Source organism: Poecilia formosa, unplaced genomic scaffold, assembly GCF_000485575.1.
Source record: "Poecilia formosa unplaced genomic scaffold, Poecilia_formosa-5.1.2 Scaffold245, whole genome shotgun sequence".
Lineage (NCBI taxonomy): Eukaryota > Metazoa > Chordata > Actinopteri > Cyprinodontiformes > Poeciliidae > Poecilia > Poecilia formosa.
This window is the reverse complement of record NW_006800184.1, coordinates 579449-599968: the sequence shown is the minus strand read 5'-3', so window position 1 is coordinate 599968 and position 20520 is coordinate 579449. Positions and strand designations below refer to the sequence as shown.

The window sequence follows — 20520 nt, the reverse complement described above, 5'->3', positions numbered from 1 at the left end:
AGAAAAGGATTATGTAGTTTTAGATTTAGCTTCTTACGCCAGCAAGAAGCCCTTATTCTTTTACCACCAACATTAGATCCCGTCTGTTCCTTGGCAGACTGAGGCCGAAAGGATACTAATTTCAGCCGAACTGTTGCCTGCTGAGGTCACACTACTAGCTATTTGAAGGTCATCTGAATATACAGCAAATGTACCTTTTAAATAACATCTTACATGTTCTTATGCTTTTCTGATTTCATTTTGAAGCGCTTTACTGAAATTAGACAGCTTTGAGTCTTCTTCACTCAGTAACAGCATCTGCTCTGAGGAGTGTTTTTGCTGCGTGGTAGAGCTCAGGCATGATGCGTTCACCAGTCAGAGAACGGTTTTGAGTTTCATCTGGCTGGTCACTGGTTAGAGCTGACCAAGCTGTGAACTGGCCCTGGCTGGCTGAAGAGTGTTTATTAAATATAACTTAGGGCTCAGAGGGAGTGCTTGACTAATTAAATGTCAGTCTACATTCAAATATTTTTTCTTGCTTTACTTCAAAATAAATAAATAAATAAATAAATAAATGGCAAGGTGGCAACTGAATTCTCCACCATCTATTTTGTAACTCCGGTTTTGGAGCGATATCATTATGTTGCCATTTTAACACTGAAAAACAGTATGGATAAACAATTTTAAGGAATTGAAGTGAACAATTTCACACATTCAGACTCTGCAAAAACAGACATTGTGCACTGAGGACACTTCAAATAACATACAGACAGAAATCAGGACGATTTACCACTGTAACTATTACTACTTTTTGGTGGCCATGTTGGTTAGGGTTAGTGTGGATCCCTGGCTTCCACACTATGAACTTGAATTAGCTTAGAGAGTTAAATCAAATCATTGTATTACAGTTCAGTTTATTTATATGGCAGCAATTCACAACACAACACAAAAAGTAGTCAGTTCAATCCAAGCCCACAGAAAGATTCCAACTCAAGTACATTCTGAATCGGGACTTGTTCATCACACAAGATCACTTTGTTATTAAGTCTGCAGCAAAGTAGAAATAATGCATCATGAAATTCAAGCTGCTGTTAAAAAATCTCTTTTTACCTTTTCTAAAAGGTGTTCCCACACATTTATTTTCATACTGAGGGTTAATGATGTAAGTAGGTTTGGTGAAGTTGGGTCATTGTCTGTTTGGAAAACCCGTCCGTCCCCAAGCCCTAACTTCCTCCTCTGTACCTTTAGATGCAATAGTTAAACGTTTATTTTCACCTGAAGCCATTTTGTGAAATCCTCCAGCAAAACAGCCCCACAACATGCGGCTACCTCTCACGTACATCCCAGTAGGTGTTCTCAAGTTTTCAGGTTTTTCCCTACTTCCTCCAAATATAATGACCAAGAACCTGCCTCCATGTAGGAGACAGCTGGACATTTATGTGCTGTATAAACTTGCACATGGCTGCTCAAATTGAAGAATTCAGCACAAATTCAAACATCTGGAAATTGTACCCAAGGATGACCAATTTACTAAGATTTATTAATAACTTGATTCATTAAGATTCATTAATAACTTGATTGAAAGGAGGGCAGAGAGAAAAAGAGGACATGCAGTAAATGATCTGAGGTCAAACCCGGATCAGCTGTGCACCTGCTCTTCCACTGAGCTGCATTTTTTAAAAATATACATATTTATTTAAATCTCCCTTATAACTCAATTTCATTCTTTTTAATATTGAGTATTCCAGGCTATATTTATTGGTCATGATTCTGATCCTGGGTGGGGCATAACCCTCCTATGAAATATGACAGATTATGAATGCTGATCATAATGGAGTCCTGTTGAGTGACTCTTCAGACTATAATTAGATTTTTTAAAATTATCTTAAATTTGGTCTCAGTGGCCGGCGCACTTCCACTAATCCTCTAATGCTGTAGTAGAGGAACTAATTGTTTTATTTAGTTCTTTTTGATAACTTTTGCTAACTTTTTGATAAGGGCAATTAGCTTCCCAAATTTATTTTTATAGATTAATTCTAAAGCACAGATTCACTTGGCTGTTTTGTAAACCTTCAGTTGAATAAACATTGCTGCAATCTGTGTTGAAGTTTTGCTTATCGACTGTTGAGAACTTTTCATGTAATTAGTAGTTTACATTGTTGCTCATTTTTCAAATCAGGTAAAGATTGTGGAGCTTTCCCTCCTCGAGTTCTCTTTTTTATTTTTATTTAATCTTTATTTTGTTTACCTTAGTCAAACGAATGAGTAAGGTAAAGAAGTACCTGCTAAACGGTTTAATTTGGCGCCTTAACATCTTAGCATTAATTTAAGTTAAGTACAATGTTGGAATAACGCTTTGGCTTTAGCGGAAGTAATATTTACGATTATTGCTTTAGGCATGGACAGCTGCTCTTCATATGTAAAAAAAATATCTATGACTGTCAAAAAATATGATAAAAATAGATGTGATTTTGTATGGGAGAATAAAAAAGAAAGAATCCATTGTTATCCCTTTAAAGTTGGCAATCTTTCCACATTTAGACGCTTAAGTGAATTTTGGGTTGAATGCAGGAACAAATATGACAATATGACAAATATGAAGATATGTCTTCCCTCTCAGAAGGACTGAAGCGCTCAGTAGTGGCTGGACAGAAAGCGACGTAGCCTGATTGAAAATGTTGATGCCTGAGAGGAGCGGGCTGAGGCGGGGCACAGGAAGGAGGGGTTCGGGGGCTGCACCTGTACCTTCAGCCAACTGCTAATGAATGTACCCTCGATGGGAGTCAGGGGCGAAGAAAAGCCTTTAACAAGAACAACAGCTTGTTTCATCCTCCTCGCATCCTTCGTCCTCTCCTTCTTTTCATAAGTAGTCTATTAGCAGGAAAGGGGTTCTGCCAAATAGGGTGAAGACGAGAAAAAAAACGACTCAGAAACTAAGACCCTATGTTTGAATCCCACTGTGACTGTGCCAACTTGACTAAAGAGGAGCTACAAAGCAGTTAAGTGGATGGGCAAGCCGGGGTGTCTGTAGGGGGGATGAAAGGCTTGTAGACGGGGAGCGTGCAGAAGGAAGTGTGGGACAGAAAGAAGGGACAGCAGAAATATATAAAAAAACAGAGTCCAGTAATCAAAGCTAATGGCTCCATTGTGTCTAGAGAGCATCTGATAGCTTTATAGAGGAACCCTAAGCGTGGAGAGGTAGCAACGAGGAGGTGTGGTCCATGGTCAGTGTGTGCACGTGTGTGTGCGTGTGTAAGTGTGTGTGCGTGCACGAGGGTTAACACCTGCTCCTTTGTGGCTTTAAAAGCCGAGGCACAAACACACACACACACACATTGACGCACGCATCTCCTCTTCTTAAAAGGGTTATTACAGCGGCCCGTGTGTTTTCGCTTTATTATTATATTCAGCGTAGTTATGATTGTCGGCCCCTCCGCTTACAGGGGCCGCGGCCCCCTGCGCCGGCGCCGCCTGTTGCCTCCGCGCAGACCACAATCATGAGTAGCACTCAGAAGCAGGAAATTACAGGGAGAGCGACGGGGGGGCGGGTGGGTGCTCCTAGTTTGTTTTCCATGTAACCCTCATTTGTGATGAAGCGAACATGATGTTAGCATGTTTTAAGTGTGTTTTTGTTTTTTTTGTTGTTGTTTTTTCCGTGGCAATGGAGCGGTGTGTGTGAACACAAGTGTCTAGATGCGACGGCCTCTTTTGCGTCAGCGCCACACTTCATCTGTGTTTGAACGGGAACATTTTGAACGGATCTTTTTATAGCAGCTGTTTTGAAGCACACAAAGACAATGAACTCTGGAGGCTTTTTTCAACAACTAACCACTGACTGTCTCTTTTTATCTCTCTCTTTTTTCTGTTTCCTCCTGTTTCTTCCCTTGTTTGCCTTTCTCTTTCCTCCCCTTCTTGCCTCTTCCTTTCATCCCAGATGAGTGTGGAGGGTGACGACAAGCGAACTCGCACTCGGTCAAAGGGAATCAGAGGTGAGCATCGGTAGCGTCTCTCCACCTTGTCAAGCTTTTTGCAGCTGTTAAATACACATTCAGTCACCCTGATTCACATGCAAACATCCTCCGCTCGTCTGCCGGAGCTGACTGATTACTTGGTTTTGTTTGCGTACATTGCATATGTTCCACGTAGAAGAGTTTATGTAAAATTTAGCTCAGGGAGTAACTATTTCTGCCCATGTGTACTTCTGGATAATTCTGACATGTTTGATGGATCATAATCCAGATGTTTGACAGTCTGCTGCTGTTGAAGAGTAGTTATTTTTTCTACTATGGAAACACTGGCTAAGTATTGAACAAGACAAGATTATGTTGGTATTTCCAGACTCCCACTGTCTAACTGCTCATTCCAATCCACCAAGTCGAGTCTGGAAAAGTTTGGAGTTTGAAGCAACATTTGTAGAAACCCGATTTCTTTCATTTCCCCCAACTTTTTACATCAGGTTGTGTAGCACTAGCTAAACTTGGACTCAATCTTCAGAATCAAGCTTATCTAAGTAATTATTTCTATCACAGTCAACATCATGCTTGTTGGAAAGAAGAGTAACTATTTTTTCAAGTCCTCCAGTACTTGAATGCTATATGCATTTATTTATGTCTTAGAATACAAAATAATAATTCCCTAAATGAAACTTTGTAGTTGGAAGTAAATGAGTCCTCCATGCTTCATTTATAAAATATCAATAACTGTAGCTAGCTTAATCTGCTGCTGATCAGTTAGCTCCCAGTTGGATAATAATTTTGGATCAGGGCATAATGCATCTAGTTTGCAAAAGGAGAATATTTTGACGTATAGCGGTTAGGTCAGACAAACACCTCAGATATGAAGCAAGCAAACAAAGACATCATTTTCTCTTGTCCTCGTTTACTGGACTACAGCAGATGACCACAGTCATAACATGACCATAACTATGTATCAGAACCAGTCATCAATCCATTGTCTATACGTGTTTGTTCATGCTAACCTCAACTTCCGATTAGAGATAGACAAAGGATGAACAAAGTCCTTGCTGAGTTTATTTTCTTGATTTAAACATTACTATAGGTTAAGCCTGAATCATTTAGTCCCTCAGGATCTTTTTTTTTTCATTTTGTTGTGTTGCTATTTCACATGTTTGTAGTTTTGCTCATTTTAGACCAGACTTTTTCAGATACTAAAGAGATTAGTCAGCTCCACATCCAAACTTTCAGCCAAAATCATTTATTTTTGAAAATAAGTAAAATGGAATGAGATGTTATTTTAAGTCTTACTGAATAAAAAAAGAACCGTAAGGGTCTTTGAAGGTTACTGAAATGAGAATAAACACACAATTTATTTTATATTTCAAAAGTATATATATGAAATCCAATTGACTTCAGTTGAACAGTCTAGATTTAATAGAACGACTTTGTTTGCTCTTTACACAAAGTGCTTTGAAATGTTTTTTTGCTAACTAATGCTAAATAAAACAAAATTCATGTAAAGATGATATAATCGAAGTTTTTTTTTTTTTTTAACCATCTCTGTCGCCTGATGTGTGTAAAGATTTCCTAAAAGAATTGAGGCCTTGTATTTCGGATCTAAATCCTTTTCTTTGCAAAAAAAGAACGATCCAAAACGTTAATGTAGGAAAACATCTGCCACAGAAACAGAAAGCTGTCTTCAAGTCAGTTCAGCTGCGATTCTGACGTGTAGAAGGAATCCTGTGCAGATTGGTAATTTATGTATGGCGTATCCTTGAATGAGTGTCTAATATGCACATATTTATAAAACTTTCTTTTTGAGTGTGTTTGTTCATAAGTGTGTGTAGGTGCGTGTGTGTGTGTGTTTGATGTTTTGAAGAGAGACAGCAGAGCGGCAGTTCACGAAGCATTCAGAGTGCAAGAAGGCGTCCAGTCATTCCAACCGCATGATGAAAGACTGAGAAACTGAAATGATGCACACACACATACACGCACACACGCACACACACCTACACACGCACACACACAGACAAAAAAAGAAGAAGCTTGTGTGTGTGTTAGTGTTTATTTTTTTTGCGTTTGGAGTAGCCAGCTACCCAGGCTGCTTCTGACATGTGATTAATGCGTGTGATATCAGAGCCCAAACTGAATTCTCCAGGATGCTATTGTTTTCTTATTTTGCTCCAAATGAAAATAGGATATTTCTCCCAACTCGTTCTATCGCTCAACTCGCCCAATCGATGCCCCACAGCCGGCCCGGAGCGGGCTGCTGTGCGCCAGCACAGCTTGATTTATGTTTTCGAGGCAATTACTATAAGTTGCCCCTGAAAGAAGTTCTGTTTTCTACTGATGAAGGCACTTTTTTTTTTGCTTTTTAATTTCATTTTCTCAATTATGATAACTAAAGTGTAACAATTAATCTTGTTTTCTTGCTGAAGTCTGCACATAACCCGCCTCCTTTTCTGAGCAGCAGTGGGCTGATTTAGGCTTTCCGTGTGTGTGTGTGTGTGTGTGTGTGTGTGTGTAGGTGTGTGTGTGTGTGTGTGTGCGTGCGTGCGTGCGTGCGTGCATGCGTGTGTGTGTGTGTGTTTGTGTTTCCACCTGCCAGATTTTACACTGCATTGTTTGTTTCGTGCTCAATCTTGCATGTGTGCTGATGTGTGTATGTTTATATATAAATATATATGTATGTGTGTAAGTAAACTCAGAAGGTGTAGGGTTTTTTCCCCATCTGATCACACATTCAGCAGCGTGTAAGCCTCTATGAGAAAATCCTCATGGGGTTCGTATGCATTTGTGATTTATTGATCTGGGTTTCTTTTAGCAGCGCTGCGTTCTGAGCAGTCATTCACCTTTGTTCTCCCTCTTCTCTCCTCTCCTTCCTTTTTTTTTTCTTTCAGTTCCCATTGAGCTCGTAGGACAAGAGCTAAGGTAAGGAAACACCTTCATCTTTGTACAGAATCCTTTCATAAAGTTCTTTTATGTGCGCCGCCGTGCAGCAGCCCCCCTCAGCACTCGTACACCAGCGGTGCTCCTTCAGACAATGCTGTATAATATTAGTTTTTATTCGTTATTATCAGCACTTTTCAGCTCATGGTCAGTGGCTCCAACATGCTGCTATTGATTCCTGGCAGCCTTTTGCTGTTTCCTGCTACGAGCGTGTACAGTAGACGCGATGAAAGAGCCGTGTGATCTCTTTTACTTTCCGATGGAAGCGTGAGCCGTGAGGACGGCGAGGCCTGATTATGTAGTTTCATCTGTCGGCCTCCGCCTTCCTGTAGTTTCCCACACAGCCGACATCTTTGGGGACCAGGAAGCTGCTTCTCCTCCCCCCCTGTCCTGCAGATTAATGGTCTGTGGGCCACGTCCGGTCCGTTTGATGTCCTCATCCGGCCTGTGGAAAACTTGGAAATCAAACATGAATGAAATGTTAATCTGTGCATGAATCTGAATATGTTGCTTTTATTTTCGAGAAATAATAATAATAAAAAAAAGAAAACAGCTTTCATTTTCCCATTTGGGATTCAAGTCCTCCAGCAGTGAGCCGCCTGCTACCCAGTCCCTCCAGGAAGTTGCGATGTTGCAACTATTAATGCAAATCCAGTCATCATTCGCAAATTTGGCACGTATTTGTGATTTTCAACAGTCGTAGCAAAATTTCACCTTCTGCATTGCATTCATTTCTGACCAATCACTGCAACCTGGCTGAATTTTAACTAACTCCTTTTGTCCCTTGATAATTAAACTCCCTGTTTCACAACGTCTCTTGAAAGCTGAGCTTATAAGATGACAGCATAAAAGCTAAAGAATAACATTCCCCGTTTTTTCACATTTCTTTTTTTCAAAAACCTTTTTGAGAAGTTCTGTAGAATTTGTTTCTTCTTTGAAAACAGTTCATGACTTAACTTGAATGACCAATTCTTCTTTTGCACTTGATTTGATTTATGTTGAGGATATTTCAAGAAGGTGCTTGTAAATGTCACTTTCACTTTAAATCTTTAAATCTTGTCTTTTTGGGAAAGGTTATGTGCAGCACTTCCAAATATTTTTTTTTAAGTCTGTGTTATGGCATACATAAACTTTCTAAAACATTTGCAACTTTTGAAAAAGGTTGCTGCAAAACTAGTCATTTTAAGCCGCAACAATCCCAAACAAAATATAGCAATACCCAGGAGGGACTGACTGAGGTAAGCAGGTTCTGTATTAACGGAGAAACTCCAATTCAATTATCAAACCAAACATAGAGTGGAATATGAAATCTTACTAATTTTTTTTTACATTTATTTTTTGGAAAAGTCATTTATAGGCCTTCAAAATGAGCAATCTCTGTATCCCATTTCAGAATACAAAGCCTTTGTAATTTCCAATTTTTTTTTTCATAGTCCTTTCAGAAAATGTCTTTTTTGTCATTACGGCAGTAGAAGATATTCTTTCTATTGACTGCAGGAGCACATTTCTGTGTGTGGGATGAAAAAGAATCAAGTTTAGGAATTTATTTAAGTACTGCTCACCAAAACAATGCGAAAACTCATCAAGCACAAAAACATCCAATTTGCATAAATGGGATGAGGGGAAAAAAGTTTTTTTGTTTTTTTTACGAGAAAAAAAATAATTGAAAAATTGCTATTCGTATTATTATTGTAGTATGACAAGGTGTCCACATGGAGCTCAAAATGAAGAGATCGTTCAGGATTTTGTTACACAATGTAAAATCTCAGTTGTCTGCAATTTCTAAGGTTTTCCACATGAAGACAAAAGTATTTTTACAGTTTATTGTAAAACTGGGAAAGTTTTGGTTGTCAGTCCTGGTTTGTCATGAGGCCCTCTGGGGAAAAAAAAAAGATTTTCCTCCCCTGTTCTAAATGATTCTCCTCATCCCCGCCTTCATTTTGTCATACTTCACCTCGGAGCATTGATCTGCACTCAGCGCGTTGAAAAAAAAATAAAATAAAGCTTCGCTTTTTTTAGGGATTAAGAGAGAGGGAGAGAAAAAAGAAAACAGTAGGGAAGGCCAGCGAGTGTCTCATTTAAAATGCTAATGCGGCAATTTTTAATAAGTAAAATTAATAATAGGGATAATTGGAGTAATAAAGGGCAATTGCTGGGGGAAGTTAATGAGAATTAAAATGAGCCATCCTGAGGGGTCATGGCAACCTGAATCAAAAAGCAGAGAGAAAAGAAAGGAGTGAGTACTGAAGATGATGGTGATGATGATGATGACTGGTGAAGAGAGGCGAACAGGGGAAATTACAGCAGGTCTCGGCTGATCTTTATCGCTCGTAGTAACAGGATATAGGCCAGGGTTGATGTACGACACATAATATTCTGCTTCCCCCGGCTGGATGCCACCTGCATTCATGCATCATGTGTGTCGGCTGGACGGGCCGGGCTGCATATCTTCCTTTGTACATGTGCATTTGTGTGACACGTTTGCCCCGTTTGCATCTCTTTGCTTTGTTTTCTTTATCTTAATTTTCTTTTTACTGCCTGTGTTTATCACTGCTGCTGCTACTGCACAAGGACTAAAATGCTCTTGTGTCTTAAACATATCTCTAACCTCCATCCATTCCATCCAGCTGCCCCACCCCTGGATGCAATGGCTCCGGCCATATCAGTGGGAGATACTCACGACACAGAAGGTAGGGCAGATTAAACCCACCCTCTGTCTGTCCCCCCTCCTCTGTCTGCCATCGTCCGCCTGCTGTTTGCTTTTAGAGTCAATCAGAGGAAACAGGTTTGAGATGCAAAAAGCGCTTCCACAAATATGAATTTGAACCCTGCAAGATTCAGCAGTACGATTTAGATTAGATATTATAACGATAGGGTTCCGTATGATAATAAGATTTTTTTGTTAAAGTTTGAAAACGGCAGGAATTTTCAAAAGACAGTTCACTTGAGAAATCATTTTGAAACCATCTAATCATCTAAATCTAGCTGTAAAGTGAATCGTGTTGAGGAAGCGTGGCAGTCAACCTTTTTGCTAAGGCTACATTCAGACGAGACCAACAGGCTAAGAATTTTGATTCTTTCTTCTGTTTTAAATAAGGGCTGCAGCCTGGTGAAAACCAGTCCTGTGGTCTGGACCCTCGGTTGTTGCCCATGACGTGTGTAGATACCAGTTTGACGCTAAGAAGCTTACCGGAAATTAAACATTCGTCCTCCACTGCGAGGCAGCTGCTAATGCTAATTCATTATTTGGAAGCGCAGCCAACACGGACTGAACAGCTTCGTTCACTAACTACAGCCAGACTGCAATACTAAAACAGCCTGGAAAACCAATGTCATTGTTCACAATGAGTCCTTCTGTTCACTGATTTGCCCGTTTAAAATTTTACCAGAGAAATCCACTTCAATGGGAGAAATCCCAGACAGAACACTGAAGGGAGATTAGAACTGAGCAGAAAGACTATCGCCAGGAATATCGTTAATCCAGGTGTTTGTTGATGACCTGTGTTTAAAGGGAAGCTATGATTACAGAAATTTCAAATTTAAAAACTAATGATATCGCTGACACTCCTAAAAACAAACACATTTAAACGGGATTAATTTGTCAAAAAGTGACCATGAAAAATTAACAAAAAACAATGAATGACTCACTTTCTGCTGATAATTTGAAAAGATTACACGTTTGAATTAAAATGTTTGATCTCATACAAGAAATTCAAATCATCATGATGATTTATTTCCAAGTCCATGTTTTTTGTACCCATCACTAAATATCTAATATCATATTTCATATTTTAGGGGCCACATATACTGTGTCAAAAGGATTCCATCCTTTCTGAAATATAGACATTCATAAAACCCCAAATCTAAGAAACTAGTCTTATTAGACTCTGATATTTTGTGTGGGTCTTTCTAAACTTAATTGTGAAAGTGAGGCATCAGCTTTTAATTTGACTGTCAGGCCTCTATCACAGCCTTCAACATCTCAGTGTCCTGGTCCTTTCTTTTCCTTCGGTTTTGAACCTATGTGTTGCCTTGGGAATTCATTATTAATTAATTAATTAATTAATTAATCAATTTTCACTGTAGAAATACAATATTATTAACTTAATAAATTAATTATTAAAAAAATGAATGATACACCAGGCAATCAAGACCAAACTGAAGACTGAGTTGCTGCTCACAGCTAAGAAACACTTGAGTCCCAACGTGGATTACAGATGAAAAACGAATGATCCATAACATTTTAATTAAACAGCTTCAAAACCTGATGGGCAGCTGGTGGGCTGTGCACTCAGATCCCACGTTTAGATGAACACACACACACACACACACACAAAGTATCAGTGAAAAGCTGGGACTCTTGCAGTTTGATCTGATGTGACAAACTTGACGATACAGTGATCACAGCAGGACTAATAGAGGCCAACATCAGGCAAAGAAGTAACTGACCTATGAATCTCTACATGTCAACATTATTCTGACACAAGATGGCCTCTCTCAATTAAATAAACACTAACAGCCTTACTGAAACCTTTTGGCTTCATCACCCGTATGATGTTCCATACTTTGCCAAACATTTGGATATGTTCGAATTGTTTATAGGTAATGCACGGACTTTAAGACAAAACAACCTCCTTAGATTTTGATATTTTGATTGAAATTTCTCTGAGAAATGATATCTCTGTCATATGAACAAGCTAAAACTATGTTAAATGTAGTGTAAGAATAATATTAAATGAATAATAATGTTAAATGAATGCTCTCAAGGTCGTTGGCAGAACTATTTTTGATGTGTTGAAGCAGAGGGAGCGCTCCATGTACTCCATGTTCTTCGATGTTTATTTGTAACTACAACCATGTATCATTCGCCTCCTCCTCCACGTGGAGGCACCACGTCATGATGGTCTTTCACGTGAAATCCCATTAAAGTATGCGGTTGTTTTTGTAATATGATGAAGTATTTCTAAATAAATAAAATTTTAAGGCTAAGGAAACGCTTTCACTTTAGAGACAATAAGCTTCAGATTTGACGAGACATTTGGCCGTAGTTTAATTGTGCAATTGTATAACTTGACAAACTAAAATGGAGGCAGTATGGTGTCTGTTTTAAAAGAATCCAAAATGAAGCACTTATGGTTTAATACAACTCTGATTACTTAGATATGTAGAGTTGCATTTCCAGCTTTAATGTTGCAGTATGAAAGTATTATAAGGAATATGCTTTTTACATATTTGCTGAAACTGTCACCATGTCATGACAGTTTGCTATGAGACAGATAATTTGTGAAGAAAATTGATCTCCTCCATCTTCTCCTTGAGCTACTGCTGGGGAGAGCTAGAGCAATTGGTTGTTTTTGGTCTGGATGCACCGCTCCAGACCAAAAACAACCAATCAGAGCCAAGAGGAGGGTCATAGCACTGTCTATAAATCTTGTATAGTTGCTGCTAAATAATGCCAGAGAAACAACTTATCTTTACAGGGAAACTGTTTATCTGCCATCATCTGTGGCCACGCTATGTAGCCTGAGCATTCACAACAGGCTATGCTAGCTGCAGAGAGCAGGGAGAGGGGTCGGGAGGGGAAGTGAGCAGCGCCATAAGTACGGTAATTGACAGCACCAAGACCCACCTCCTGTCTCTGATTGGTTGTTTCTAGTTAGCCCTGGGAACGCTGGGAACACTGGGAGACAGCAGAGGAGCTCAATGTTTTCACAGGTTATCTGTCTCATAAACTGTCATGGCATGGTGACAGTTTCAAGAAATATACAAAAAAAAACACAACAAATTTATAGAAATGACACTGCAGCGTTAATGTGAAAGCATCGCTTAAGATCAGAGGAATCTGAACTACAACATGAATAACAGCCAATCAAAAGATGCCGTTTGCATCTGTTTTCCTGCTCTGAATCTTGAAGCCAACAGCAGCGAGATGTGATTTTGTCCAGCTTCTTCACTTCAGCCTCATTTCTCCTCCTTCCATTCCACACATGTGCTGTCACCCGCAGAGACCCTGTGATGCCTAAAGGGGGTGGGAGGGTGGAGGTTCACTGGTTTGTGACTCCTCTTTATTGAAGGGAAGATATTAGCTATCTGTTTACATGTGTATTCGTTCAGCAGGCAATTTCAGATGCACTTTGTTTATAGATCGTCTCTCGGTCTCCCTCGGCATCTTCCAGGTGCGAATAAGAGGGAGTTTATTGGATTTCACCCTCTGCTGCCTCGCCCGCCAGCCCGCCTCTCCATACAAGTTGTTCATTAAACGTTCCACTCAATTGGCTGAGATTGGTTTTGATGTCTAAGGGAGCGAGCGGGGCGCCACCCGCAGGCCACATGTCATACTGCAAGATCAGCTCCATGCTTCTTCATCTCTAAACTTTTTCCTTTGTTTTTTGTTTTTTTGTTTTTTTGTTTTTCTTTCCTTCTGCTTCCTGATACTGCATGAGCTTTCACAAAGGTCAAAAGTGAACTTGATTCTGGTCCTAAAACGGTTCCGATTGTGTCTCCTCCCCTACAAGCCTTCTGGCTTGCCCCATCGCCAGGAAGCGCCGTCTGGAGGAAGCTGAGCAGGAGCAGGAACAGGAAGCGGAGAAGCCCGCCTCCAAGAGGAAGTCCCACCCCCTGAAGCTTGCCTTGGATGAGGGTTTCAGCGCCGAGAGCGACGGCAGCAGCGAGGCAGAAGAGGAGGCCGAGAAGGATGGAGGGAAGCTGGAAAAGGAGGTCACTGGGTCAGGAGAGGAGGAAGAGAAGGATGGAGGTGCGGAGGAAGAAGAGATAGCGGCTGAGCCCCTGGAGAAGGATGCTGAGGGACTGATGAAGGAAGAGGAAGAGGAGAAGGAGACGCTGCAGCAGCAGCAGGAGGAGGAGAAAACATCAGCAGGTGATGAAGGTAAGGCTTAACAACCTGAAGGTTTTTCACCTTTTTTAATGTTAACTTTAGACAAAACTTCTAACTTCATAAGTTTCCCCCATCAGCTTCCTCTCCTTAAATATTAAGACATTATTCAGCCATTTTTGTTTTGAAACAGCATTTTCCACACAGACAGCATGGAGCCTGTGAATGAAGCATCCTGTAACCTTGCAGCAGTTTATGAGTTTATACAGCAGTTGGTTTCTCACACAGAACTTAAGCTGAGGAATTTTTGGAAAGCAACAACCTGTGCAAAATTTTTCCGTTTTATGAGGTTGCTATGACAATCTGGGTAAGCAATCAGGCTGTTTTCTATGGGTTTAAATTTCACTGACAATTTAAAAGAAGAAAACATTCAGATGGACGTTAAAGCTAAATATCGTTCCCAGTTTAATGCTGTTCAAACATTTACTCCTAATGATAATTATTTAACAGGATTTATGGAAAAACAGAAAGTATGAGCTATATTTATTATTTAAGATCATCTCACATGGGAGAAATTTGTCTGAGAAGAGGAGACAAAGCAACAAGGATAAACAATACTTCAAAGTCAATAACAATAAAAACATAAAACTTGCACAAATGAATAACAACAGGGTGATAAATACTAGATGATATTTTCTGTAACAACGAGATTTAATCTGCTTGGGTTTTGTTAATGAAACAAATAAGTAGAGCCGGCCCAACAATAAACGGGGCGTTTATTAAGGCGTTTATCTGACGGGTTTCTGGTAGCAGCGACTCAATCAGAACATTCGTAGACCATCATGACACTGGGCCGAGTTACTGTCTGTGTTGAGACCTAATTTTCTGCGTCTGATTTTATTTTTAAGGCCTATAACAATTATAAACTGATCAGTGCAAACATTTTTATCCAGCAGTTAAACACAAGAAACACTACACATGAATCTGCTGCAGGTTCCTTGCCAAAGGCAGGAATCTCCAACCTGTGGAACGTAAAGTGCAGCAGCATTCAAGCTGTGTGTCAGTGTGGTTACAGGCTAAAACAACACCAGTTATTTGATGCATTTGTTGAACAGGAAAAACATCAGAATTGTTCTGTCTGAGCTCCCAGTCCTCATCAGAACTGATCAAGTTAATTGATTTACAGGTTTTCAATCACTGGTCCATCACTATTTAAGAGTAAAGCGTTTTTCATAAAGCTAATGACCTTTCTTGAATTTTTTTCACAATTTGAAAATCTTCACCTTTCAGAGTGTAATCCTGACTGAATAAAAACAAACTTAGCTTCTTGATTTGTTCCTCTACAAACACTCCAGATACTTCAGGTCTCATCTGGAGGCTTAACTCCATTGGCTGGCAGAGAGATTCAGGTCTGTGTAAATTCTTATCAGGATAGTCACACCCACTGTGTCCATAGTACCATGTTGCCTTTTGAGCATTTAAAATATTTTCTTCTTCTTTTGGTTTGGTTACAAAAATCCTAAAAGATAACAAAAAAGTCTTCTGAAAATAAAACAACGCCTGAATACTTCTAATGGAGTAAACGTCACATTCAATCAATTTCCATGCCCTTGACAGATTACAAAAAATGCAGAGTTAGAGGTGACATGGATTTTGTAGATTTGATTAAAAAAATGTTTCTTTTTCCAGTTGTCAAAGATCAAAACTTGACTCTGACTTTGTGGCTGATTTATCGGTGCACCCATAAAAAGCAGACAGTGAAAAAATTGCACTATTCAAATGAGACCAAATTAAGTATTTTGACCCACATGCAAAATGCTATTCATGGTTGAAAAGTAACACTGCACATCATCCTAAACACGCCATGAAACCTGTTGGTGACGGCATCATTCTCTTGATATGCGTTTGTTTTTCAAGGACAAGTGAAGCTGAGCTGAGTAGATGGAAAAATGGTTTAGGGTAAGTTCAGGGCAAAATGCGAAAAGATTCAAGGGTGTGAATACTTTTGCAGGGCACTGTAGGTCGATGCTTGGTGACTCAACAATCTGAACAGAAAAATATGTGAAAAAGAAACCAAAAATCCCCATAAAAACCTGTAGAAATCCCTCCGTGTCAATCGTTAAAACCACTTTAAAAAGTTAGTAGAAAGTTCAGAGGGTTTTAAGCAACTATATAAAACTAGGCACAGTGAGTTAGTGCTGTGTTTCTTCATCTTCAAGAGCGTGAGGACACAAAGTGAAGACGAAATGTGCTGCAATACCTCTTGATTAGAACTGGATCAATTCTTTTTCTCTATCTACAAGCTGCAGATTTGTCGCAGCGGGTCGTTTTCACTGCTCTGTCACTTCACAGGCAGCGAGATGATGCAAGCGATGACAGAGATGCTGCTGACAACAGCTTGAGCTCACTGCATGACTCAGACTGCTGGAACCTCTTCTTCTCTGCCTTTCCACAGAGCAAGAGTGTGTGATTGTGGAGCCGGAGCACCGAGCCACGTCGCCCGACGCCGAGGTGCGCCAGCCTCCCTCCCAGAGCGCCGAAGAGGTGGCCGACTCCCTGCTCCACCTGGGCCGGGTCTCCAACGGCCACGCTGTTGGCGTGGTTGTGCAGCAGATTGAAGATGTCAGAGCGGCAGCTGAACGGGGTGAAGAAGCAAAGCATCAGCAGGAGGGGGCCACGCATGAGGAGGAGGAGGCACAAAGATCTCCGGAGGAGTCATCTGTTCTGCAGAATGAGGCGAGGAAGGTGGAGGAAGAACAAGGCGAGCGTGTTAACATGAGCAACCATGTGAGCCATGGCAAACAGATCAAAGGCGAAGAGGAGGAGGAGATGGTGGTGTCGGTGCAACAGACGCAAGAGACCCCGACAGAAGACGAGGAGGACGATGAGAAGGATGAAGAGGAGCAAAGGAGGCCTTTCCTCTCCATATCTGATGTGCCAACCGCCGTCCGAACTATCACCAGCACAGCAGCAGCTCAGGGAACTCACATCAAGACAGAAAACCACATCCTTCAGGAGGACTACAGCAGCGACAGGTACGACTCGCTTCACAACTTCAAAAGCAGCCCTCCTTTAAGCTTCGGCTCCCACGGGGCCAGCCCGCTCGATGACTACTACTCCATCCCAAGGTTGGAGAACTACAAACTCCACAAGGCCTCTTCCTCGGCCTCCCCGGATGTCATTGAAGTGCGATCCGACAAGTCGGATGACAAAGACTTTGATGACCTCGACGGAGACGATGAGCGAGACGATGAAGACAGCCTGTCTCAGCGTTCCACGGTGACCGATGAGTCGGAGATGTTCGACATGACCAGAGGGAACCTGGGTCTCCTGGAGCAGGCCATCGCTCTCAAGGCCGAGCAGGTGAAGCCCGCCGGGCCTAGAGAGCTGCTCCGCGCTCCAGACCTCCACCACCAGAGATACTTCACCATTGAGGACAGACCCAAGCACCTAGACATCATCCGGAAGACCTACTTCAGCAAAGGTCAGAAAGTCCCTAAAATATTTTACCTGCACAACAGAAATGTAGTTTTACCATGTTTTGCTTTGACATGTTGACAGTCAGGATTCCAGTCAACTAGTGATGTTTTGATACTAAACTTTGTGACAGCTCTCCCTTCAGGAGAGTCATTGTTCTCATCTGAACATTGATAGAATTTTTTCGAATGTGCTACCACACACCTTCAAATGGACTGCACCACTGCTGTCAGAGTTTGGGCCTCATTGAGGCGAGAGGTGAGAGTTGGACTCCTCCAGGATTGTCCTTTGCCACTGATTCTGCTCACAACTTTTAGAGACAGAATTTCTAGGCTCAGCCAGGGTGTTGAGGGGATCCACTTTGGAGGCCTCAGGACCACACTGAGATGGAGATGGATGACAATTAGCATCTCCAAATTCAAGACTTCAATCTTGAACCAGACATAGAGTAGAGCTTGTCTGGGATGGGGAAGAGGTCCTGCCCCAAGTGGAGGAGTTCAAGTGTCTCAGGGTCTTGTTCACAAATGAGGAAAAAAATTGCGAACAATAGGCAGATTGATGCAGCATCTGCTATGATGGGAGCACTGCAGCAGTTTGTTGTGGTGAAGAGAGAGCTCAGTTGGCTGATCTATGTTCATTACCTTCATCTATGGTCACAAACTCTGGGTAGTGACCAAAAGACCAAAAGTGATTAAAAATGTTTACTCTGTAGGGTGTCTTGTTGGAGATAGAGTGAGAAGCTTGTTCATCTCGGTCGGACTCAGAGTAGAGCCGCTGCTTCTCCGCATCGAGAGGAGCCAGTTCAAACGGCTCCTCAACTCCTAATATTTTGGGATTCCCCCAGAGGAGGTGCCCCAAATGAGGATGAGGGAAGTCTGAGTCTTAGATTGCTGATCTGGTGACACCCGATTGAGTGGAAGATAACGGATGGATAGTTATATATACTATTCACATTGTAATATTTATGGCGAAAGCAAACAGTTGCGGGGAAACTCTTAAGTAAATCAGCGCGAATGTTCACATCCAAACAATGGAAGCAGCGCGTCCAGATAAACAGCAAACCAAATAAACAGCGGTGAGTCACAGAGCTCTGCGCGGATCCTCCCATCTCCGTTGTAACGTGGATGAAGAGACTCCAGCTGAGCAGACAGCACCGGAGTGTGGAGAGGAAGTGCTCGAAGAGAGGCCGAGGAAACGGCACGTCAAGAGAGGAGAAGGAGGAGTGTGGGTTGCTCCGCTGCTAGCGTGCGTGGAGTGTTTGTTTACGTGTGCTCGGGCCTCGTATTTCACTGCTGGCACGCTGCCCACTTGTCATGCTCACGGTGAAGCAGCAGTGTGATTACATGCCTGGTAGTGCTGCCCTCTCCTTGGCCCCAGCTCCCTCCTGTGGTGGCGTTCATGTTCTCCTCGTCGCTAATTAGGAGATGCATGTCTCGTTAACATTCAATTTGAAGGCCAACAGAGCATCGCTCCGTCCTCTTGCTCCACTTTCCTCTCCAGTGGCACAGATATTTCCTGGCCTACCTCCAAAATCATTTGGGAGGACCGCGCTTATTTTTTTTAATTTATTTTACTTACGTATTTGTTAATTAAACAAAGAAGAGAAAACATGAAACAAGGGGTCAAACTGCCACAATTTCAATTAAACCATTACTGCTCTGAAAAGCTTTATAATTCTTTTTTTTTTTTCACCTGATTCTGACAGAAATAAATATGTAAATAATAATGCAAAACTAATTGGCTACCTTTCAGTCAAAAAGTACCGCTTGGATACATTTGAAAATCTTTAAAAATATATATTTGTGAAACACACAGTATTTCATAAACTTTAAAAGGAAAACAAAAAGGGGAAACAGTTAAAGATAAATAACATACAAGTAAAAAAATACATGAAACTATTTATAATAATGCTTAGGTTTAACTAAAGTAGAACGAAACAATTAAAGTTCAATTTCCATCCATCTATCCATCCAAACTCAAAATCCCCTCTTTGCTGCTAAATTGTTCAATAAATAGACAGGTGAGTTCAGCAACAAAGATATTTGTTGCTGAACCTAATTCTTAACTTAATTCAATCTAGTTCTTACTTTTGAGGCAAAGACGAATGATGTATGTTTATTATGTATCAAACTCTCATTTTGTGATTGCAGTTTAGATCTCATCCCTTCATTTTCATTTCCCATGTAAAGAAATGAAAAATTGGAAAAACATGAGCAAAATTGGTAAGTCATTAAAAAAGAGAGAATGCACAAACCAATCTTGATTTCTTCGAATTATTCATTTTTTTACCTCATTTTGTATTGAATATCGTAGCTACAATATCATGTACATCTATAAAAAGCCCTTTTTTCAGCTGAAAGCTAAAATGAAAACATATTCACATATTTGTAAAAGGGAAAAAAGTTCAACGCAGGTTAATAAGTTTGATCAAACCTTGCAAAAAGATAACGCAGCAACGTCTGCATAAACAGAAATAGTTAAGCGTGGATTATAATATTACTCCAAAGTGTCTCACACACAACTGCTGATGCAAAAAGGACTTGCATATAACTCAGTATTTAAGCTGACACACATGACTGGTCACAGCCTTAAACAAAAGTAGCTCAGTGTGTAACGTCTGTGTAATAAACTCACTGAGATGAAATAGTGGCTTTCTAAACCAAAGCTAGCACGTTCAGCCCCTCATCCTGTCAATATTTAATTACACGTGCCAGTCTCCGCTACATGCTGACATTTACCTTTCAAATGAACTTAGCCCAATAATAACCTAGATACATGTGAACATTTTATAGATTGTAGTTTTAACCAAAACATGCTCAGCGGGAAATAGTTGGTTGAAAAGCTAAATGGCATGTTTTTAGTTCCTGTGAAAGATCATACAAATGCAGTTTGACTGGATTATTTTAAGTTTGTGGAGAGTTGATGTGACATTGATTTACAAAACGGCCAAAACAGATGAACCAGTGAAAACCTGAGTGGGATTTCAACTGGAAATATGTTTATCTCTACGGCTCGTTTTAAAGGCTTATATTTAGGAAAGTCAAGGTTTTTGAAGGTATTTTAGAACATTTTAAACTTAGTTAAAACTGCAGTACGTAACTTTTACAAAGATATGTTTTTTACATATGTGTTAAAACTGTCACCATGTTGCGGCAGTTTGCTATGAGACAGATCATCTGTGGAAAGATTGATCTCCCCCATCTCCTCTCTGAGCTGCTATTCCTGTCAACCAATCAGAGCCAGGAGGAGGGCTTTAACGCTGTCAATTGTTCTTGTTAATACGCTGCTAAATGTGCTAATGGCGGAGAAATAACTTACCGCTCCAGG

The 20520-nt window shown here is 40.7% G+C and overlaps 1 protein-coding gene across 9 annotated transcripts in view; it reads left to right on the top strand.

The window, feature by feature from the left end:
* The window catches only part of myt1b (myelin transcription factor 1b), a 61269-nt gene that overhangs the window by 15569 nt on the left and 25180 nt on the right, over positions 1-20520 (top strand). For 6 of the 9 annotated variants that reach the window (XM_016680531.1, XM_007569747.2, XM_016680529.1 and 3 more), the window contains exons 3-7: positions 3914-3968; positions 6836-6866; positions 9512-9574; positions 13400-13770; positions 16172-17200. In XM_016680531.1, coding sequence (XP_016536017.1) covers positions 3914-3968; positions 6836-6866; positions 9512-9574; positions 13400-13770; positions 16172-17200 — 1549 coding nt within the window. The remainder of the gene's footprint in view (positions 1-3913; positions 3969-6835; positions 6867-9511; positions 9575-13399; positions 13771-16171; positions 17201-20520) is intronic. The other 3 variants (XM_016680534.1, XM_016680530.1, XM_016680532.1) reach the window with 2 other exon arrangements.